General features: G+C 40.7%; 2 protein-coding genes across 4 annotated transcripts in view; both read right to left on the reverse strand.

Moving 5' to 3' along the window:
* Nucleotides 1-3,296: 3,296 nt before the first annotated feature.
* Nucleotides 3,297-13,625, reverse strand: METTL2A (methyltransferase like 2A). Of its 3 annotated transcripts, XM_006092179.3 has the most exons (9): nt 13,519-13,625; nt 13,226-13,317; nt 11,262-11,620; nt 9,729-9,778; nt 9,346-9,406; nt 8,148-8,287; nt 6,271-6,377; nt 4,568-4,633; nt 3,297-3,900 (listed from the first exon to the last, which is right to left on the reverse strand). In XM_006092179.3, the coding sequence occupies exons 1-9, from the start codon at nt 13,611-13,613 to the stop codon at nt 3,743-3,745; spliced, it is 1,128 nt and encodes a 375-aa protein (XP_006092241.1). In that variant the 5' UTR covers nt 13,614-13,625; the 3' UTR covers nt 3,297-3,742. The 3 variants fall into 3 exon arrangements, with proteins under 3 accessions (XP_006092241.1, XP_014314194.1, XP_023612541.1); XM_014458708.2 differs by lacking the exon at nt 13,226-13,317 and having other exon boundaries at nt 13,519-13,618; XM_023756773.1 differs by lacking the exons at nt 6,271-6,377; nt 9,729-9,778 and having other exon boundaries at nt 9,346-9,362.
* A 4,024-nt stretch (nt 13,626-17,649) lies between these two features.
* Nucleotides 17,650-22,670, reverse strand: part of EFCAB3 (EF-hand calcium binding domain 3) — a 21,655-nt gene continuing 16,634 nt past the window's right edge. The window contains exons 8-9 of the mRNA XM_023756845.1: nt 20,838-20,960; nt 17,650-17,976 (exon numbers count right to left, since the gene is read on the reverse strand). Of these exons, the coding sequence (XP_023612613.1) occupies nt 17,650-17,976; nt 20,838-20,960 (450 nt within the window). The remainder of the gene's footprint in view (nt 17,977-20,837; nt 20,961-22,670) is intronic.

The raw sequence follows: 22,670 nt of genomic DNA on the forward strand, positions 1-22,670 counted from the left end.
CAGTGTGGCTCAGTTGGTCAGGTGTCATTGTGTGCACCAAAAGGTTGCCAGTTCAATTCCAGTTCAGGGTACATGCCCAGGTTGCGGTCTTAATTCCCAGTAGGAGGTATGCAGGAGGCAGCAGATAATGTTTTGCTCTCACATTTAAAAAAAATATATTTTTATTGATTTCAAAGAGGAAGGGAGAGAGAGAGAAACATCAGTGATGAGAGAGAATCATCAACTGGCTGCCTCCTACATTCCCCACACTGGGATCAAGTCCGCAACCCAGGCATGTGCCCTGACCAGAACTGAATTGTGATCTCTGGTTCATAGGTTGACGCTCAACCACTGAGCTACGCTGGCCGAGCTCTGCTCCCACATAGGTTTCTCTCTCTAAAAATCAATTTAAAAATCTTAAAAACCCCAAAACTGTTCCTGTAGCTTTGAAATGCTTTAGAGCAGTGGTTCTCAACCTTCCTAATGCCGTGACCCTTTAATATAATTCCTCATGTTGTGGTGACCCCCAACCATAAAATTATTTTCGTTGCTACTTCATAACTGTAATTTTGCTACTGTTATGAATCGTAATGTAAATATCTGACATGCAGGATGTATTGTCATTGTTACAAATTGAACATAAAGCATAGTGATTAATCACAAAAACAATATATAATTATATGTTTTCCAGTGGTCTTAGGTGACCCCTGTGAAAGGGTCGTTCGACCCCAAAGGGGTCACAACCCACAGGTTGAGAACTGCTGCTTTAGAGGGTCTTCAGTGGACCATGAGTTAATAATGCATCTGTTCTTCATTACAAAAGATAAATGAAATACCATCCCAGTGATTCAGTCTTTTCCTTTTAAATACATTCCTTGCAATGAAAAGATGGGAGCTCCCTTCCACATTTTTTACATTCATCAGGTGAAGCCAACCAAGGTAGATGTTAGCACAGGAGCAGAGAGGTGGTGGCCTCTGGGGACACAGGACCCAGGGCAAGGTGAGGAGGGTGTCTGTATAAGTGGTGGCAACAGTGGCTTGGAGTTGGGAATCAGAGCCCTAGAGAGGTGTGGGCATTTATGTGTGGGCAGTGGCAAAAGAATGATTGGTCCAATACAATGTGGATCATGGGAGTTTGGAATTATTGGCAAAGGGAATTGCAAGTACAGAGAGGGAGAATCAAAACTAGAATAAACTGTGGTGTTGAAGTCAAAGGTATTGATCTGAACTGATGGTTTTCAATATATTTAAGTATAGAAACATAGATGTGAATATATGTATAGGTACATACATATATCCCTCAGCTCCACCCACTTAGGTGGCCTGGGAACAGGAACACCACAATAGCAATGAGCACACTTAGCTTGGTTTCTAAATACCTTTCTCCACTAAAGAAACATAACTCCTTGGGGGAAATGGCTGATTCAGACTGGGGCAGAAAAAGTACAAGATGAGCCTAGAACAACTTGTGCTTGAAGTGCTCAAAGAATAACTGGGACACATCAAAAGGTTACAGAAGCACTTGAAGGAGCTCCTGCTGGCCGAATCTAGGACAATATGAACATTAAATTATTATAGTAGCCTGGCCGGCATGGCTCAGTGGTTGAGTATCAACCTATGAACCAGGAGGTCACGGTTTGATTCTTGGTCAGGGCACATGCCTGGGTTTGCTGGCTGGATCCCCAGTGGGGGCATGCAAGAGGCAGCCATTCAATGATTCTCTCTCATCAGTGACGTTTTATCTCTCTTCCTCTCTGAAATCAATAAAACATATATTTTAAAAAATATGGTAGTACGATAGTATACAATCATTGAATAAAAAAGAAACCCATGAGTCCATATTAAATAAAAGGATGAGAAAATAAAGTCTTCCTTATAGACACCAACCAATAAATATAGGAGTAACGGGATTAGAAAACACTATGTGACCACCATCATAGAGTAGTAATCAGGCAAGAAACAGCAAGATGCTGAAACCAGGGGATAAAGTTTGGTGAGGAATGGGTATTTGTAGTCTCAAAACACTCCCCTACAAAATATTTACTGGTAATTTTTCGTGGCGAATCCCCACAGACACCACCTCAATTAAATAATCAAGGTTAGCATCACCAATGGAGTAATTAAAAAGCATGTATCCTAATAGGAAGGAATGGGAGCAGCACGGCATTACCTGATATTCCTGCCAAAAAGGTAGAACTTGAACCAAATCATGAAGTATCAACAAATCCAATTTGTGGGGCAGTCTGCAAAATAGCCTATAATCTTCAAATGTCAAGGTTATAAAAATAAGCTTGAAGGAGGCTGAGACATGACTACCAAGTACAACAAAATGGCTTTTTAAAAAATAAAGTGATAAAGGCCATATTGGGACCATTGGGAAAACTTGGTTATCTGTGGGTAACAGTGTTTCCATGTAAACTCCTACTTCTGATAGACTTATTTGGTGATATAGGAGAATGTCTTACAACAGGAATTACATCCTCTTAAAAGTGATTCAGGAAAAAAGTGACTCTTCTTGTAACATTCTTGGTACTATACTTTTCCATAAGTTTGGAATTATTTTAAAAATTGCTTGTCTTTTCACATATAAAATAAAACAATTATGAAAATATCTAAGTTTAATTTAAAACTCCAAAATGTAGGAATGAGGAATTGACATTTTTTATTTAGTAAAATTAAGAATATATAATGCCCTGGCCAGTGTTCTCAGTGGTTAGTGTGTTGGCTGGAGCACAGAGGGGTTGCTGGTTCGGGCACTTTATCTGGGTTGCAGGTTCGATCCAGGATGCATTCGGGAGGCAACCAATCCATGTGTGTGTGCCTCACCCTCCCTCCCTTCCTTCCACTCTCTCTAAATATTAATGGGAAAATATCCTAGGGTGAGGATAAAAAAAAAAAAAAGAATACCAAAGGTATTGGTATTGCAACCTGGTGTTGCTTAGTGGTTGAGCATCAACTAATGAACCAGGAGATCACGGTTCGACTCCTGGTGGGGTCACATGCCCAGGTTGCGGGCTCAATTCACAGTAGGAAGCATGCAGGAAGCAGCTGATGATTCTCTCTCATCATTGATGTTTCTATCTCTCTCCCTCCCTCTCCCTTCCTCTCTTTGAAATCAATAAAAACATATTTTAAAAAAATATAACATAACTTATAGACCACAAGAGAAAAACATGTAAAAATAATAACTGAAAATAAGCAGAACATAAAAAAGGTAACACTGATGACGATCACATTCAGAAGTGAAGTGGCTAAAATAAAGTTCTCTCAATTCCTTTTGTGTCAAACATTTAAGGACACAATAAAAAATAAGGCAATTTTGCTAAAAATGAAGATCCTTTTAATTTTTGGACACAGTTTACTTAGAGAAGGAAAATGTGCTTAAAACACCTTGGAACCAGGTATTTGCATTTCAAATAACTTAATGAAACATACAGTCAAATGGCACTTTATCATACATGATACTTGCACGTGGAAATAATTTCTTGATGCCTTTAAAATTCCCAATTTCCATGAATACTTCAGTTATTAAGATACTATAAAATGGCAAGAAAGATTTTTTGAGATCTCAAAGTAAGAAAAAGCTGGAGGAAAGTATACATTAAAGGGCTTCACAAATAGAAAGTGTGATTGTTTGAATCTTGATAAAAGTAACTTTTTCCTAGGTCCAAGGCTCAAGTTTGTTTGATTCCTTGCACTGTCCAACATCAACAAGACACCAGTTGTGAATATTCTGTTAAAAAGCCAAGGAGACCCCATCCTGTCAGGAGCCAGTGTTGGCCACAAGAGGTTTGCGATATTTGCACTGAATCCAAACTCGGTACATTGTCAGCTGTTTCCCTCGGTTCACTTGCAATCGGCGATCCACCAGGTTCTGAACCTTTTCCAGTCCAGCAGTCGTGAAAAGTGTGTCCAGTTCATCTAGTTTGGAAAATAGATGTTTATGTATTATGGAACCCGAAGGGAGAGCTTCTTTAAGAGTCAGCTGATAGGGAGGAGTTTTCAAGAAGGGCTCTATGAATACCTTAAAATTACATGTAAAGATTTACCTATATGTCTGTGAAAGTCCTTTTTTTGTTTGTTTTTAAGAAGAGAGGTTCTATCACTTTAACCAGAGGCTCAGAAAAATATGTGATCTGACAAAGGTCCCAGCAATGGAGTGTTCTTAAGGCACTGGTGGAGAAGGAAACTGCAGCTGGGCGAGCAGCAGGAGAGAGCAGTTCAGGGTGATATCTGGAACCCAGTGAATGGTGAGTTCCCCTAACTAAGGTGCATCTCAGGCACAACCCAGATTAGAGGGTGAAACAGCTGCCCTGGAGTCTTGCAAAATGGGCTAGTTTCCCCGTTTTGAACAATGTGACAGAGAGGAAGGGCAGATAGCAGAAGAATAAGGCGGAGGACTGAAGATGTACAAGCTGAGCCTATCTGGAGAACAGTGAGCAGTTCAGGTTGGCTGTGAGGGACGGGAAAGGATAGGAAAAGGTTGTAAAAGGTAGGAGGGCCAGATGACCCTACTTCTGGAAGTCCACCGAGGAACATTTAATATACTTTGGAAGTATTGACATAAAGATGAGTGTTGTTTCCATACCTTGTGTGAAGAAGTAAACTCTGGTGCCATCACCTCTCACATAGAAATTTTCAGATAGACACTGACCTGCAGAGCAATGTGGCAAAAATCAGAGAAACTTTAAAGCACTTCCTTAAATTTCATTGTCAATCAAATGCACACCACAGATCATCTTCCTGGGCAGAGAACAGAATTCTTCCTTGCTTATACTTGGTACTTTGCAGGGATCTGCAATTTTTCTCCTACAAAGGAATGGTGCTTTGGAGAAGAACAGCCAAAGGGAATAATCAAACTGCATGCTAAGTAACTTATATATGTGACTCTCAGCTCCAAGGTTCTACAGTTCTGTTTCCTGCTGAAACAGGTTGTGTTTTCGCCTTTTCCCCGATTAAATAAATAGCATCTACTCTTTGTTAAAAAAAAAAAGGGGGGGGGGGTGAGGAGGGAAGAAAAATAAAATAAATAAATATCAAACAATATCGCTATGTTTAAGGATACCATTAAGTCTAAGCCACCAATACCATTTTGGTGAGTGTCATTTTGCATGTCTTTCCATGTGTCTACACACATATTCATATATATAACACATACTCTTTTTTTTTAAAATATATTTTTTATTGATATTTATAGAGAGGAAGGGAGAGAGATAGAGAGCTAGTGTGTAATCCTTCACCTTTTGAATGTCAACATAATCTTACTTGCTTTACTTACCTACGTAACTCTCCCCAGCTACTGTTACATGTGGGCTCAAGTCTGAAATACTCATCTGCGCACTGCTCTTCTCACTTGGAAATAAAATGGAACACCTCTTCCCAAGACCAGCAGCATGCCCCTATAGAGGCACTCACTTTGTTTCCAAGATATTGCTTATGTATATATTATGGCTGGTTCTTGAAAAATTCCCAAAAGGACTGTTGGATTGAATAGATAATATAGGGTAGTTTTTTAAAAGGCCATAACAGAGTGGCCAGTGTGGCTCAGTGGTTGAGCATCGACAGATGAACCAGGAGGTCATTGCCTGGATTGCCGGTCAGGCAGGGCACATGCCAGGGTTTCAGGCTCGAACCCCAGTAGGAGGTGTGCAGGAGGCAGCCGACAATGACTCTCTTATCATTGACATTTCCATCTCTCTCTCTTTCCCTTCCTTTCTGAAATCAATAAAAAAATAAATAAATAAAAGGCCATAACAATTTATATTTTACCAGTAGTGGAGAAACATCTCTTGGAACTGGCCAGTAATAGGTTTAAGAACTGGTATCTAATTGTTTCTTTTATTCCCTTGAAGTTTTGTTTTTTGGCCATTTGAATATGTTCTTCTGTGAACCAACTCTAAAATATTCCTTCCCTGCTTTTTGGGTGGGTCACTGATCTTTTCCTTATCAATTTGCCAAGAGTCCCTTGAAGAGCACAGATATTAAGTCTTTATCTGTTTTATGCACCAAAAATACTTGTCTTTTAACTTTTTAATGACATCATTTGCCATCACATTTAAAATTGTTTATGTAATCAAATGTCTTTTTCTAAAAATAGCTTTTAAAAGTAGCTGCCTTGGTTAAAAGACCTCCCTAATACCTAGATTATACAAGCCTTCAAAAACAGACCACCCGTGTCATGTATAAGTGGTTTTACATATGAAGCTATAATTCTAGTGTCTATTCTGTCCCACTGACTTGTATGTCTATTCTGATGGCAAAACTATTGTTTTGATTACAGTAGCAAAATACCTTTTTTAAACCGAAGTTGAGCCATGTCATGGCGGCCATAATCTCGCAGAAGCATCATCCCTCCAGGCTTCAAAAGCCTGCTCAGCCTCGTGATAGCCTTCTGCATCCTGTGGGATACAGGGAATGAAGATCAGGCCTCTTTAAGGATAAGGTTCCCTTTCATTTTTCTAAAAATATTTTTTATAAATTTCAGAGAGGAAGGGAAGGATAGAAACATCGATGAAAGAGAATCATCAATAGGCTGCTTCCTGCACACCCCCTACTGGGGATGGAGCCCACAACCCGGGCATGTGCCCTGACAGGGAATGGAACCGTGACCTCGTAGTTCATAAGTGGACACTCAACCAGGTTGGGCAAGATTCCTTTTCCTTGCTGCATATTCTAAAAAGACCGTGGACTTCCTAACCCTGAAGTCTTAGATCCTCTGCCCTTGCTTTACTTAGAACGGGAGCACACATCCAAACTTCTCATGTGCCTTCTGGGGCCTGCTAATAACTGAGGATAACCTCCTTCTGTCTTAGGGCTCCACCATAGGAAGAGTGACACACTCTGCCTGGCTCACTTCCTTCTCCTCCTGGGATTGCCTCCGGAGGAAGCCATCCCGGCCCTGTGCTCCCACCACCTGCTATGGGACTGCTAGTGAACTCATCGTCCTCCCCTCTAGGCTCAAGCTGTTTGAATGCAGATCTTTCCATTTGTTAAGTAAAGACTGAACCTCAAGAACTTACAATTTACATCAGTATGCAAAGGAGTAACTGAGCAAAGTGCTTCATATTTCCTACTGTACTTTTCATATTGAGACGTGGTGTGGAACAGGATTCTGCTTTTCTAACTTCAGAAGTATAAACACCACAAACTTACAAAAAAAATCTGAAAGTTTATTTAAGTACTGAATAACTTATTTTTAACTTTAATGCTGCGTTTCAGTCCATGTAAGTTTTTTAAAGGTGTAGCACTTAAACTTCTGCAGTTACTAATGTTTTGAGCCATGCCAGGCACTTTGGGCTGTTCTGCATCTACCTTTACTGCACACTCACAATATCCCTGTCAGGTCAGATGACTCAATGCTATTCTAGAGGAAACATGGGCTGGAGAAAATTAATCACTCCCCCGGGTCTCCAACCAACACTGCTTCCTTGAGACGGTATTTTACTAGGAAGACAAGATGTCTATTCTATGAGGCTTTAGCGGTATCTTTTAGGGAACAGCAATTGTCTTTTACCTAAATTGATTTTATGAAATTCTACTATACTTGTTTTCCACAGAACTCAAGTATCAGAGAATAGCTGAGTGAGGCTTCACTGTACATTCTGTGCTGTTAATAAGCTTGGTTTATGCCCTGGCTGGGTAGCTCAGTTAGTTAACACAACATCCCAATATGCCAAGGTTGTGGGTTCAATCCCCGGTCAGGGCACATCCAAGAAACAACCAATGAGTGTATAACTAAGTGGAATAAAGCAACTTTTCTCTCTCTCTCCTTTCCCCTCTCTTTAAAATCAATAAAAAAAAAGAGAGAGGGAAAAAAAAAGCCTTGGTTCATTTGAAAAGGCCAATAATGAGATGTTGAAACAGCGTGCTATGAGATAATCAATATGAAATTTCTCCAAATACCCATTAAAGATGTTTCCCCCCCCCCATTCTTTGGGGATGTTATACCATAAAAATGAAAAGAAGAATCCATCAATGAAGTCAATAAGCAGTTTTAGAGGCTGAAACAAAAGTTGGACTTCAAGACAAATTCAGGAAAACGGTTGAGATGCTTCTATCACTTCAGATGGAGAGGCTTCTTTCTGTTTGTCAGAACATTTTTTTAATTTAGGGCCCAACTGTGATATCAAGGTCCATGACTAAAGCTTTGCTTTTTTTATACTACTTACTTCTCTGGAACAATCGCTGAAAGAACAAATATGAGGATGATAACATCAAGACTATCCCTGGGAATCGGGTAACTCTGATCTTCATCACACAAATCATGAACAAAGGCAAAACACCTTGCTGCATCATACGCTGAATTTGTCTGCAGATAATTGGAGGAGAGAGACAACACATGGGTTAGAAAATGTTCACAGAGCCTCAAGGTAAGCTAATCTTGCTTTAAGTGTAACTGCAGTTACTTCCCTCTGAGGAATAGAGCTCTAATCATTAAAGCACACATTCCTTTTTTTGTTGTTGTTAATCCTCACTCGACGATATTTTTCCATTGATTTTTTGAGTGGAAGGGAAGGGGGGAGACACACAGAGAGAAACAGCAATGTGAGAGAGACACATCGATTGGTTGCCTCCCGGTTGGGGATCAAGCCTACAACCGAGGTATGTGCCCTTGATCAGAATCGAGCCTGGGACCCTTCAGTCCGCAGGCCAACGCTCTATCCACTGAGCCAAACCGGCTAGCAAAAGAGATTACCAGCTGGGCTGGGTTAACCAAGACCGGAGTCTTTGGTACAGGGACAGTCATTCTGGTGAGGTTCTGAGAATACCTGAACAGGGCGGACTTGTAAGGAACTGGGAGGGGCAAGCATGTCGGGGCCATGTGCAAAACGAGGAAAAACCTACTACAGAAAGCTAGTCTGCAAAGAGAAAACTAATTTGAAAAAGGTAAGTGAGCACTGGGCAATGAGAGATAGGACACTATGGACTCGAGGGAGGTGTAGTGATGGAAGGGGCGGCAACGTCTCACTGGCCAGCCAACTTGCCTTGACACTGGACACCTCTTCAGGGCTGAGTTTCAGTCCTGGCTACACTTGATGCTCTTGGGTTCTATGACATTCCACTGTACTGGTTGAGTTTGTCTACATGTTTCTGCGACTTGTAACACAAAGAACTTTGGCTGAACAATCATCTCATTTCAATCCTTAAAATATAAGTTTGGAGAGGTCATAAGAGCTGCCCAAAGTTACACAGCTGGCAAGTGGCAGACTCTGTATTTGTTTGACCCTTTCCTCTCCTCCAGGCTATTTCAGTAAATCTTTGACTTTTAGACCACAGTACAGTAAGGAAATAGCTAGAAACCATGATTTTTAGAAGACCCTTTCCCTTTAATCAGTGGAAATTACTGAAAGGAGCCACTGCACTTACTTTGACCAGTTGTATAGCTGTGGAAGAAAAATCACAACAGTAAACAAAGAGTCTTGGGTCACTGAAATGGGCAGAAAAAAAACAGCAGAAGAATTACATTACAAACTGGACTATGTCTATCCTCTTTCCTGAGTAACAGGGTTAAACTATAAAAGTACCATATATTAACAATGTAAAAGGTTTAAATCTCACTGATTTCCTTGATGACAAGGTTAACATATAAATCAGATTAAGTCAAAACAATCTATAATTGGATAATGTAGAAATGCAAATCTCCTGTAACCCATGGCTCCCAATAACCAGTTATATTTGATGTAAAACTTTTGATAAACAACCCCTCACTTTCCTCCTATTTGCTGTCATAAACTTTACAACATACTTACTTGTTGGTTTGTAAAATTGGAAAGACTGTGTTTCCCACACCACAACCAACCTGCAGACAGAAATGAATTATTAATCACAGAACTTTCCAAATTAATTACCGAAGCTAGATAAATAATCAACAATAGATAATCTTGCCCACTTGTGTTAGGGATGATGTAGTGACCAGAGCTAAACAGTACCTATGACATTCCCTGACCTTGACCTCAAAAACACGTACAGAAGTAGCATGGGCTTTTATTAGCCGAAGGGTCTAGAAAAAAAAGGTACGGGTTGCTTTTACTTTTAAAAAAAATTCATTTATTGTTAACAGGGTTGCTTTTACTTTTTTTTTTTTCTTTTTAAATATATTTTATTGATTTTTTACAGAGAGGGAAGGAGAGGGATAGAGAGCTAGAAACATCGATGAGAGAGAAACATCGATCAGCTGCCTCCTGCACACTCCCCACTGGGGATTCGCCCACAACCAAGGTACATGCCCTTGACCGGAACCAAACCTGGGACCCTTGAGTCCACAGGCCGATACTCTATCCACTGAGCCAAACCGGTCAGAGCTGCTTTTACTTTTTGAATTCTAGTGAATGGTCCTGTAGATGAATTATTTTCATATTGAGCTCTACTATATCACAGAAAAATATTTCTAATATACTGGGAAAATTTAATGAAAAGGGAACCATGATTACAATGTCCTTAAATACAGTACAATAAAAACAGTGACCATTTACTAAGGGCTTACTATGTGCCAGACACTATTCTTAACTATTTTACATACACCATTTCAACACATCTTCAAAAAACTATGAGGGAAGGAGGGAGGGAGAAAGAGAGAGCCAGAAGCCCCATTCTGCTTGGGGAGGGTAAGAGGTACAAGGTCATGCCACAGGACTCAATCTCAAGGCTAACCAGCTTCCAGTGGAGTATGTAGTCATCATTTGTGAATTTACATTACAGCACCGACCTAGACACTTTTCCAGGTCTACCCTGGCCTCTGCAATACCATTAATAGAAGTTGTCTTGGGACATGGGACTCTTCCAGATGACAGGTGCAATATAACCTACAACTTTCAGATGCAATATGATGTCCCAGGTAGTACCTCAGGTGATCTATCTTTGCTTGCCACAACCACCAAATATCTTGGTCTACATTTAGGGCATTTCAGTTAAAAAATGGAGGTGAGCCTGGCCAGTGTGGCTCAGTGGTTGAGCATCAGCCCATGTACCAGGAGGTTGTTGGTTCAATTCCCAGTCAGGACACATGCCCTGGTTGCGGCTCGATCCCCAGTAGGGGGCACGTAGGAGGCAGCCCATGGATGTTTCTCTCTCATTGGTGTTTCTATCTCTCTCTCCCTCTACCTTCCTTTCCCTGAAATCAATGGGGAAAAAAAAATTTTTTTTAATGGAGGTGATTCCTGGCCAACATAAGGGTCAAGTCTTCTGCAGACAGATGTCACTTTGTGGTCAGCCTCTCTATGCTGACCATGTGCACAACATTACAACTTTTCTAACCTACTACCAGGACAATAAAGAAAGGTTACCTCGAGTATTCGGTAGGTGGCTGAGGATCCAGGAAACTCATCAGCAGAGATTTCCAAGTGACTGAGTTTCTGAGTTACCTTCTCTTCCACAGGAAGAGTCTGTGTTTTATGCCCAAGGCTGTGTGAAGAGCACTCGTGCTGTTCTTCTGTTATTAAACCGGGTCCATCCGCATTGCTCCTACATTCAGGCACTTCGCTCCTCTTATTCTCTGACAGCAAATCCATCAAGTGATTTTGGTTCTGAATAGGTGCCAGCTCTGGGAATTCAGTGAAAAGCCAATGCCTGTCCTTGAAAAATCCATTTTCATGGATTTTGTAGAAGTCATTCCAATATTTGTGGGCATTAGTCTCATAATCAACTGTAAATGTTTAAGAAAAGATTTTAAGAACCATTTCTCAACATTTTATTTGTATCTACTGTCAATTGTCACCTTGCTTCATCAATTGTCATTTTATACTGAAAGTATCCTCAATTAGAGCCATAGTCTCAGAGATGGAGATCATTTAGTGCTAGACCTATCATACGTGAATTCCCTCCATATCTTGCCCTTCTATGGAGTACAACTTCTGCCTAGGCACCGACTACCTATCAATTCTTCTCCCACATCTTTGCACGGCTCTCAGCTATCAGAAAATTCTAATGTTCAAAAAAAATCTAATAACTTCTGGCCAAAAGGTCCCACCATTTCTCAGGACCATACAAAACAACTCTTTCGTGTTTGAGGGCAGTCATTTCCCCCTCTAGATCTTTTACAAGCTAAATATCCCAGGTTCTTCCGTTTGTTCCCCATGTGAACTCAATGGTTTTGATACAGGCAGCTCTTCTTTAAATATGTTCCTTTGTCTGTGGTTCTTTAGAGTGTGGATACTAAAAATGGGAAGAAGGTAAGAGGAAAACAGAGAAAGTTGACACAGAAAAAATGTCTTCAGCCGAGTAAGAGTTTTGACGACAGAGGACAGGATATATATACTAAAGAAGTGTGGACTGTTTAAAAGAAAGCTTGAAGGTGATCAAGCTTTGTTGAAGGTGATCAAGGTTGCTCTAGATTTCAGTTTTCTGCTCGTTGCCAATACAGGACCTTGACTAGTGTAGTAGAAGAATAAAAATCTAAGAAGTCGGGTTTTAGTTCCACCACTGCTACTACCAACTGCTTACCTCTGGGTAAGGCACTTCATGTCCTGGGGTCCAAGTTTCTTTAATTGTAAAAAGAGGTTATTGGATCACATGATTTTCAAATTCTCTTTCACCTTTGACTTGCTCTGTCAAACTATGCAAGGTAAATATTTTGTAACTGCGATCATCTAATTCTCTTTCAATGGGAACTACTCTCCAACTGCTAGTCCTACCTTCAATCATCTCTTAGGACACAGGCCCAACACAGAGTTTTAGTGTCTAGGTAGGAATATTCTGCAGTGAAATCATCCCCCTCTCCGGAAGCAGTCTCTTTTTCTTTGGCCAGACTTATCTCCATCCCGTTTCACCCATCTTTCCCTGGCAGGAGCCCCAAAGCCTCACAGCCAGTACACAAAGAAAAGACACACAATTCACCAGTCATTAGTCCCCTCTTCCAACATTTAGAACCCAACCACCTGCTAGCTTCAGTGGTAACATTTCCTCAGGCAAAGTGTAATCATGCGGAAAATACATCCTCTAAAACAACCGTGTGGCGATTGCCAGAGGCCAGCCATATTAATACTGGTCTAGTCAACATAATTAAAAACGTAAGCACTAGAAAATAGTGTCAACCGCCCCCCAAAAAAAACAACAACAACAAAACCAAAACAAAACACCCTCTATGCCCTAACATGACTTGACCGGGGTACCCCATTTCCATCCTTGCACATCTCCTGTTCTACCCCCGAGCACAGTTAAACAAAAGGCTCTCGGCAACCTCGGGTCTCTGGCCTCCCGCAAGGCGCGTCCAGCAGGTCGCTGGGATCCACTGAGAGCCCCCGGGGCGCACCTTGCTTCTCCGGGCAAACCCGCTGGGCGCTGTTCTCCTGGACTTTCCTCTGCGCCGCCGCGGCCTGCTCTGCCGACCACTCCACATTGTCCCTGGGAGAATCAAACAGCCGCTCAGGGGCCTCGCGTCCCAGCTGCGGACAGGCGGAGTCGCCGGCCTCGGAACGCCCCTCCCCGGGGAGCAGAGCGCCTGGAAGGCAGCGGGACCCGTGGCTGCGGCCAGGGGCTCGGCGGGGCGCCCAGGGCGAGGGGCGGAGGGCGGGCCGCCGGCCGCACGCGGGGCAGGGCGGTTACCAGGCATTGTGGTGGAAGACCCGCGCCGGGTCGCTCAGCAAGCGGCTCCCGAACTGCGGCCTCCTCGCGCCGGACTCCGGGCTGGAGTCTGCCATGATACCGGAGCCGGAAATACCTGCCGCTCCGTCACGCGAGAACTTCCTGCGGGGCCACGCCCCCTTCCGGAGGCGCGGGGTCCGGGCGGGAAAAGAGGGGGCGGGGCGAGCCGGGTGGCCGGGGTCTGGGTGGCCTCTGGTGGACTCGCTCGGTGGCGAGAGGGCGGGAGACGTTCCACTTGAGCCTCCTTCCAATGCTGGGATCCAAAAGGTCCCCGTTCCACGCAATTTGGAAGGCAATTCCACGGTAGAGCCGAGTGGCCAAAAGAATTGAGGAAGGTAGCTCGCAGGGGGAGGAAATAGGGCAATTTTCCAGTCGCTAGAATCAGCTTTTCATAGTGCGAAAAGCTATGAAATATCTCCATACAATTTGGGGGTGGGGAGTGGGGGAAGTATAGGAAATAAATAACCGAGGAGAACTTAAAAGTTTTTTTTTATAACCTGTTTGAATTATCCATATCCAAGCTTATTTTGCACAGTCCAGATCATGCACAGATACAGTTTTGTGACATGAATATATCTCAGCCTTACATTTCTATTTGGATAACTACTACAAACCGCTTCTCACAAGAGCCTAGAAGAAAGTAGGCTGTCAATAGAAGATAAAGCTAGTTGAGAAGATTTCCAGAAGAGGGATGACTACCATTTGGGAGAAGAGAAGGATTAGTTACTTGAGTAGAGCAGTACTAGACTTAGCACACGGGTAACCAGTGATCATTGTCTCCATTGCAGATTCTTCCCATAGTCAAAACTAAGGGGAGCCCTAGCCGGTTTGGCTCAGTGGATAGAGCGTGGGCCTTTGGACTGAAGGGTCCCTGGTTCAATTCCCGTCAAGAGCACATGCCTGGGTTGCCTTAATCCCCAGTAGGGGGCGTGCAGGAGGCAGCCAATGAATGAGTCTCATCTTTGATGTTTCTCTTCCTCTTCCTTCCTCTCTGAAATCAATAAAAATATATTTAAAAAGAAAAAAAAAAAAACCTAAGGGAAGCAATGAGATTCTTCTATACCTCGCCCACCAAAGAAATGGGAACAATTCCCAGACTCTCTCTAATCATCAAGAAAAATACACGAGTGAATAAAAAAGATAAGATAGTAACAGAACTTGTACTTTATTTGAAGGCAAAAGACTCTTGCATTGTCATAGTCTTTTGAAACAATTTGAACAAAACCTCCTTTCCAAATAAATACAAGGATTTCTATCTTTTCTCAAGGCTAGCTGTTTGCAGATATGATGGTTGGTTTATGCTTATTCTTGGCATCTTGTTCTCTCATCTACAGACTTTTTTTTCTCCCTACACCAAAAGCTATTAGAGTTCAATTGCCCCACTTCGTAATTTCTTGCAGAGAGCTGACTTTTCAGTTACTTATGTTAGTTTCAATAATTGGAGTCATTTAAAATGTCAAACAAGTTGGGCCCTATTGATGATATGTGTTTTTTTTTAAAAAAAACTTTTAATTATTTTATTTTCTTTTTCCCCCATCACCTTTTATCCTCCTTGTACTCTTCCACCCCTACCCCCACCCCATGACATATTTTAAAGTATCCTAATACTTAACTTTCATACAATTATCTTTGACCTCTACAACTCATTTTTCTTCATCTTTTGAAGCACTTAAATATTTTCTTCCGAAAAAATTTGGAAGACATGGCTGAGTCCTCTATCATTATCAGACTTCATGCCACCCTATGTTACAGAGGAGCTAAGGGTCCCTCTGCTGGTGAGTAGTGAGAACTCTACTAGCTCAGTGGGTGGCATGGGTTCAAAGGATGTAAAGGTTAAGAACTCCAGTTTGGATTATTGCCTTGGGTGTCAACCCGGGGCAGAGGTAGTTAACTGTTTCATGCTCTTCTTTCAGTTTCAATCAGTGGAAATTTTGGTTGGTGTAAGTATGTGCTCTGGAACGGAAGGGCTTGGGGAAAGCACCTTGCTGTCATAATTTGCTTTCAAGGTTTCATAGAACCTGGACAGCATTTGCAGCAGCCCTAGATAATTGAAAAGGCTGGTTTTAAAACTTCAATTTTAAAACAGATTTTCCGTTTTGTTTTTACTTATTGCAACATAAATATGTATTTATTATAGAACATTTAGAGGGTATAGGTAAGACAAAAGAAAAAATCCCATCTCATCCTTCATTTAACCCATTAAACGTTTTGGTTTATATCCTTCCTTTCTTTTTCTAATTTATTTGTAGAAATAACTTTTAAGTTACTTTCAGAACAAACTGCTCCGTGCCCCATTTTTTTTTACAGTTTCATAGAGGTATAATTTACATACAATTAAATTCATCCACTTTACGTGTACGGTTCAATGAGTTTTTGTAAAAATCTATATTTGTGCAACCACCATCATAATTAAGTTTTAGAACTAACCCATAAAGTTCTCTCATGCTTCTTAGCAATTGTAGCCTGCTTTTAAACTTAATAATAGCGTGTGGATATCATTCTTTTGTTTGAAATATTCTTTTACAACATCATTTTAATTATCCTGGTACTGTTTTATATAGTTGTATCACGATTTATTGGACAGTTAGACTTCTTTAAGTTTCTTACCTAAAAATTCGACATGATAAACATCCTTATAACAAAATCATTTTGTACATTCACGGTTATTTCTTTAGTAATAATTTCTAGAACTGGAAGTACTGAGTCAATGGTTATAATTAGCTCCATTACTAAGCTCTGTGAGGTCAGGGCATTTTATCTGTTTGTTTACTGTTATATATCCAGATCCTGGATCCAGGGTCCAGCATACATAGTATGCAACTCAATAAATAATTGGCGAATGAATGGCTGAGTACCCATTGCTATACTGTATTCCATCAGAGAGATGCTAGTTTATACTGTCATCAACAGTATGTGCCAATTTAATATAAAGAATATATTACTGTACATTTTTTATTTTCCAGGACAGATCTACTTAAAACATTATTTTATTATCCCCTTGGTCCAAGGAAGTATCCCAAGAATTCTAATATTTTGGCATCCAAATTAAATCTCTTAGATTGCCTGTTACACTCGCAGCCATACAAAAATAAACAACTCTTATCAAACTATAAATCTTGTTTTTGTTAGAAAACATGGCCATTTATCTATAAAGTTAGTTATTTTTCCCAATATAATATTATGAATAATGGCAAGTATATTTAGATGGTTTTGAATATTCAAGGTAACACAAAATTACTTCAAGGCTATTTTATTAAACAGTTTTGCTACCTTCATTCTCTTTATTGCTTTTTCCTGGAATGTTATAATTTTACATTATAAGCCACTGGCACCATCAATATGGAACATGTCCTTTCCTTTTTCTATTATTTATTTTTTCCTTTTTCTATAATGGAAAAAGTGTAATGGGTGATATACACTTAAAAATGATTAAAATAGTAAGTTTTATATACATTTTCCACAATAAAATAATTACAACCCCAAACTTATAGTTATTATGTGCTGCTTTATTCAGTGTATTAAAGGGCAACAACAAGAAATGTAATGGGTGAGAAGGGCTGTTTTTAAGAGGGCCTGAAGGTATGTGGCTAAAGGAGCCTTAGGAACACCCACATTTAATCAAGACTCCCTGGGGAATGGTGATATTATTCCCTGAAACGGAAAGGTCATTGTCATCCACTGCCTCAGGCCACCCTGACAAATAATAAAAAAAAAACCCTAATGCCATTTATAGTCACATAAACTCAGATGTTTATTGCTGAGAGCCCTTAGGAGCTCACAAGGGTAAGTAGCTCTGTGTCCAGGTAAGTGCCTGCTTTCAGTTTTTCTCCTGCCCAGGCAGTGTTGAGCCAGAGCCAGATGGGGGCAGCAGAGGGCAGCTGGTTGCTAGGGAAATAACTGAATGACATTTATTTACTAGAAACAATTAGAAAAGGGAAACCATATTATGACTTAAACTTTTTCACTGGTTAGAATTTAAAAGATGTCAACATTTCCAGCTGCTAAGAATGTACTAGACAAAATCAAAGAACCATAATTTTGATATCTATGAAAAAGTAGAGTGAAATGAGCTGCTTAGAAAATGTAGGAATTTCATTGTCGAGACCCTTTGAAACCTTTCCGTTTTCTTTTTCTTCCTGTTTCTATGTCACATTCACTGGTATCCGAAGAGGAAGAGACTGAAGAATTGTGGAAGGAATTTCTATTCATGCAGGCATCAAACAACCTTAAGTCCTTTGGGGAAAGTAATTCTTGGCAAACATTCCAGGACCATGTATAAGTAGAAAAGGTTTCATAAAAGGACTCATTTTTAGTGTCTACTCCAACCAAATCCCCTCGGATCTTATGCCAGAAATTTAGCATTTCTTTCCGGTGCTCAAGAGCAGTTCCTAAGTTATAGATTTCTATAGCTCTCTTCACCTGTAATGAGAAAGGAGAAGTTTACAGTTGTTATCTTAAAATATCTTTGATTTGTGGACCACAATTCTAAATATCCTGAGAGTTATGTTGAAAGTCACCGAGTTTATATATTGGAGGTGCCTCTTGAGGAGTTAGGAGTTGATGGACAATGAAAATAAATTACTTTGGAATAATGAGATTATAAGAAATTTTATAAGAATATCTGCCAAAACCGGTTTGGCTCAGTGGATAGAGCGTCGGCCTGCGGACTGAAAGGTCCCGGGTTCGATTCCGGTCAAGGGCATGCACCTGGGTTGCGAGCACATCCCCCGTGGGAGATGTGCAGGAGGCAGCTGGTCGATGTTTCTAACTATCTATCTCTCTCCCTTCCTCTCTGTAAAAAATCAATAAAAATATATTTAAAAAAAAAGAATATTAATAATACAATAGACTAAAACAAAGAGGAAATGTGGGATGGCGATAGGCTCTGACTATAAGAGAAGTGCCAAGAATGGCTCTCAGTCCACCCTAGGTCAGGGAGGGAGAAAATGTTGAGCTGCGTAGGTCCTTAAGGATTTTGTAGAATTGAGAGAGTGGTGACGGGAAGGTGTTCCAGGGAGAGGGGTTAGTATAAGCAAAGGCTCAAAGGCAATAATAAATATCCTGGTGTTGGTGGGGAAGGGGGGTAACGCACTGTGCTATTGCTAAAGCGTCAAGTTTAAAGTGGGAGGGAGTGATGAAGGCAAGGCAGGCAAGGCCTGCTGTACCAGTGATTGGCCTAGACTTGGCCTCCCTTAGGCTGGGGAGAACCCTTTCCTCAGTGAGAATCACGCTGTAGTGAGCCACCCTTTCTAATGGACGTGGGATAAATTCGTCAATTGTGTGGAGCATGAAATATACTTGAAAAACCCTGTCATCCGTGAGAGGAAAGCATTCATTCTTAAGCAGGACAGTGATATAGTTGGATCTCCTGTGTGGAGAATAGGCAGAGGGGAGCAGCCAAGAGGTAGGGCTACAAGGTTGGAGATTGTTGTCTAGGCTGAACCTGATGAAGGCAGTAGTGATAGGATGGAGCGAAGAGGACAGATTTGAAAAATCTTCAGGGGAATGAGAGTAGCCAGATTTGGTGATTGGTAGATGTGAGGAATGAGGAAAATGTGTAACTTAAGGATGACTCCTGGCTTTCTAGTTTCAGTGATTGGGAAGATGGTAGATATCAACATCTGAGATATTCACCCAAGGAATAGCCAATTTGATGCAGATAATGAATTTGGTTTTGGACATGTCAAGTTGGATATGCTATGAGACAGTGAAGTAGAAATGTCTAGCAGTCAGAGAGGTAAGACAGAAGTACTGGAAAGAAGTCCAGACTAGTGACAAATTTATAAATTATTAGTGTATAGGTGGCAGTTGAAATACGTAGGGTAGATCAATAGTCCAAACAATACTCATCCCAGCTTTTCCTTCGATTAACGCAGAGATCCCCAATATTCTGCTGTGACTGGGTTACAAGTATACCAAGTTATTGATCTTCCCAAGCATCTCAGCCCTTGGGGCATCTGGTGTGCCAGCCTGGAGGCCTTGGGCTCTCAGTAGCCTTCATTGAAGTTACATTTATCACAATTACTACCGCTCATTTCCTTCTCCCTGTCTACCACCCTTACTGAGAATAGGAACTGTGTTTTTTTCTCTCTGGTATCTCCTAATCCCAGAACTTTGTTAACAATGGATAAATATTTACTGAACAAATGAGTGGATGAGCGTATATAATGAGAAGAGCAGCAGGATGACACTAGAATACAAGGAAATATTAAGACTTAGGGATGAACATTCAGGAAAGAGGAGAAAAAGGACACAGAGCTACAAGGGGAATTGAAGATCCAGTATTGTAAAGGCCAAGGAAGTAGAAAGTGTCAAGGAGAGTTTTGTCATTAGTGTCAAATTCAGAAGGGAGGCGGAATAAAATAAATACACCTCAGTCTATTTCTGTGGACTACAAAAGTCACTAAGAAGTCAGGTCACAAAAATAGACAGGTAGCATAGACTTGTGGTTACAAGTGTGGATTCTGGAGCCAAGCTGCCAGTGCTTATAATTCTGGTTCTATTATTGCCTAGCTGTGTGCCTTTGGGCAACTCACTTAACCTCTCTGTGCATATCTGTAAAATGATTAGGAATGATAACAGTGCCTACCTCAAAGGTTCATTGTGATAAGTAAATGAATTAGTGCATGTGAATTAGAGCACTTGAAGAACACAATGCCTGGCACCTAGGAAGCTCACTTAAACTATTGTCACTGTTATTCTTTTAGCTGTTGTAATAAAGAATCTTTAACTCCTCATGATTCCTTGAGTGTACCACTCACTGTGATTGTTGGTTTAGTATCTTAACTAGTAGCTATTTCCAGCATGAAATAAATTAATGTCCCAGAAATGATGCTGGGTATGGCTCCATAGGTGATTAACAGGATAAATTATAACAGTTAACATTGGAATCCATTTGATTATAGAGCAAGAAATGTCATTATGCCCAGCTGGTGTGGCTCAGTAGTTGAGGGTTGACTCATGAACCACGAGGTTACGGTTTGATTCCTGGTCAGGACACATGCCTGGGCTGCTGGCTCAATCCCCAGTAGGGGTGTGCAGGAGGCAATCAATCAATGATTTTCATCGATGTTTCTCTATATCCCTCTCCTTTCCTCTCCGTGAAATCAATTTTAAAAGTTAAAAAAAAAGTCATTACAACAGGTAAAAATTAGAAATGATCTATGTCTTATTTTAAAGACAGAGGAGAAAATACCCTCTTGGTTTTATGGTTGTAGTATTGAAGTGGAAAATATTTTTATCAATGCTTTCTGGGAAGGCATTCAACTCTGAGTACTCACATGCGGTTTAAGAGCAGCTGCCTCAGCCACTGTCCATTTCTCCTTTTTCTTCAACATTTGGTCAATGGTGAGGAGCTCAGGTGGGTAGCCGGAGGGAGAGTCGATAAGCTTTATATTTGCTGCCTTGATGCGCATTTTAAAAGAAGGTTAGTGATGTATTTTAGTTTGAATTATACAACAAAGACATAATAAACAGAAGTATATTGTATTATGAAAGGGTTTGTTATGATTTATAAGGTTATTGCTAAAACACTTCTCAGGTGTTTTGGGGTACCAGGTATTGTCCCATGTGTAAATGGGCATTTAGCAAATTCTCTCTTATAATGATAAAGCCTTCTCATAAGAGAAGTATTGACTTTGAGATGATTTATGTATGGAATGGATATAGAGGGTAGAGAGGAGCCAAATCCATCCTTACTCAAACTTTCCAAGCCATCACACAGCACTGAAATGAATATGCTCTCCACAGAGTACAATGTATATTACTCCCAGACTTCTCATGGGAACAAGCCATCCATGTTCCTTGTTCCTGGGCTGCTGGACAATACAGTAGAAATCTTGTGAATATGCTGATTGCTTTTGTGAAAATGTATATTGCCTAATTTCTTCCAAACCTTCAGTACTGTTTGATATTACTTTTCTTCATTCACTGTTAACAGTCTTCCTAGTAACCACTAGAAAACTAGACCTTCATACTCCCTCAGATGGTCTCTTCAAGGCTATCCAATATGAATCCTTTTTACTCTTCTTTCCACCTTAGGATATCTCCATCCTTGAACCTGGTTTTTCCTCCTTCCCTCTTATATGTGAGTTTTTCCTAATTTCCAAGGCCAAAATCTCCCCCTGTATCTTTATTTGTTCCCTGGACTGTATCCCTTCAATTATCCTCTTTCCAGGGCCAACTTCATGGGTGTGTGACCTATGCAATTACATAGGACCTCAAACTTAGAAGGGCCCTGAATTCAGCTTAATGTTCCACTGCTGCTGTCTTTATGTTCTTAATAATTTTGGACAAGTGGCCTACATTTTTATTGTACACTAGGCCTTACAAGTTATATAGACAGCTCTGTCTCAGCCCCTCATTTATTCAGTTTCCCCTTTTCATTGAGCAATGGTTTTCAATGTTGGCTGCATGTTGGAACTTTAAAAAATACTGATAAACCATATTGTCAATGATATTTGCCTGTGGGTGTGACTTCATTTGGAGAGCTAAAGACAAAGTCTTGACTTTAGGTCATTTGTGATCATCATGAGACTCATTAAAATTTTTTTTTTTATTATTTTACTGTGGTAAGAACTCTTAACAAGAGCTCTATTCTCAACACTATTTTTAGTGTATGATACAGCATTGACTACATACACAGTGTTGTAGAGCAGATCTCTAGAATTTATTCATATTGCATAATTTTGACTTCATCCCTATTGATGAGCAATTCCCTATTTTTTTCTCCCTCCTCCTGCTTCTGGGACTCTTAAACCTATGCCTACAGGGACCTTTTAGGCATGTTATAATGATGTGAACCACACATGGATCTCTGAAACCCAGAGATGCTCCACAGGGTGGGCTAGTCTCTAGTCAAAGCTTGATCTTGTTTCTAAGGCTGGAAGGCCTGTGACAAACCAGGGTAAGGACAGAGCTTGAAAGACTATCCAGAACTAGGGCATACTTGCCTGAGACCTTAAAACTCATGATGATAAAGTGTACCTTGAGAGGAGGGCAAATAGATTAGAGGCAACAGATCTTGAAGTAGATCCAGAAGGTTCAGCTGGGAGTATAAATGAGGTTCCAGTCCAAGGGCAGAACAGCCCCTCCACCACAACATTGTTCTTTGG

This window comes from Myotis lucifugus, unplaced genomic scaffold (assembly GCF_000147115.1).
Source record: "Myotis lucifugus unplaced genomic scaffold, Myoluc2.0 scaffold_99, whole genome shotgun sequence".
In the NCBI taxonomy this organism is placed as follows: Eukaryota; Metazoa; Chordata; class Mammalia; order Chiroptera; family Vespertilionidae; genus Myotis; species Myotis lucifugus.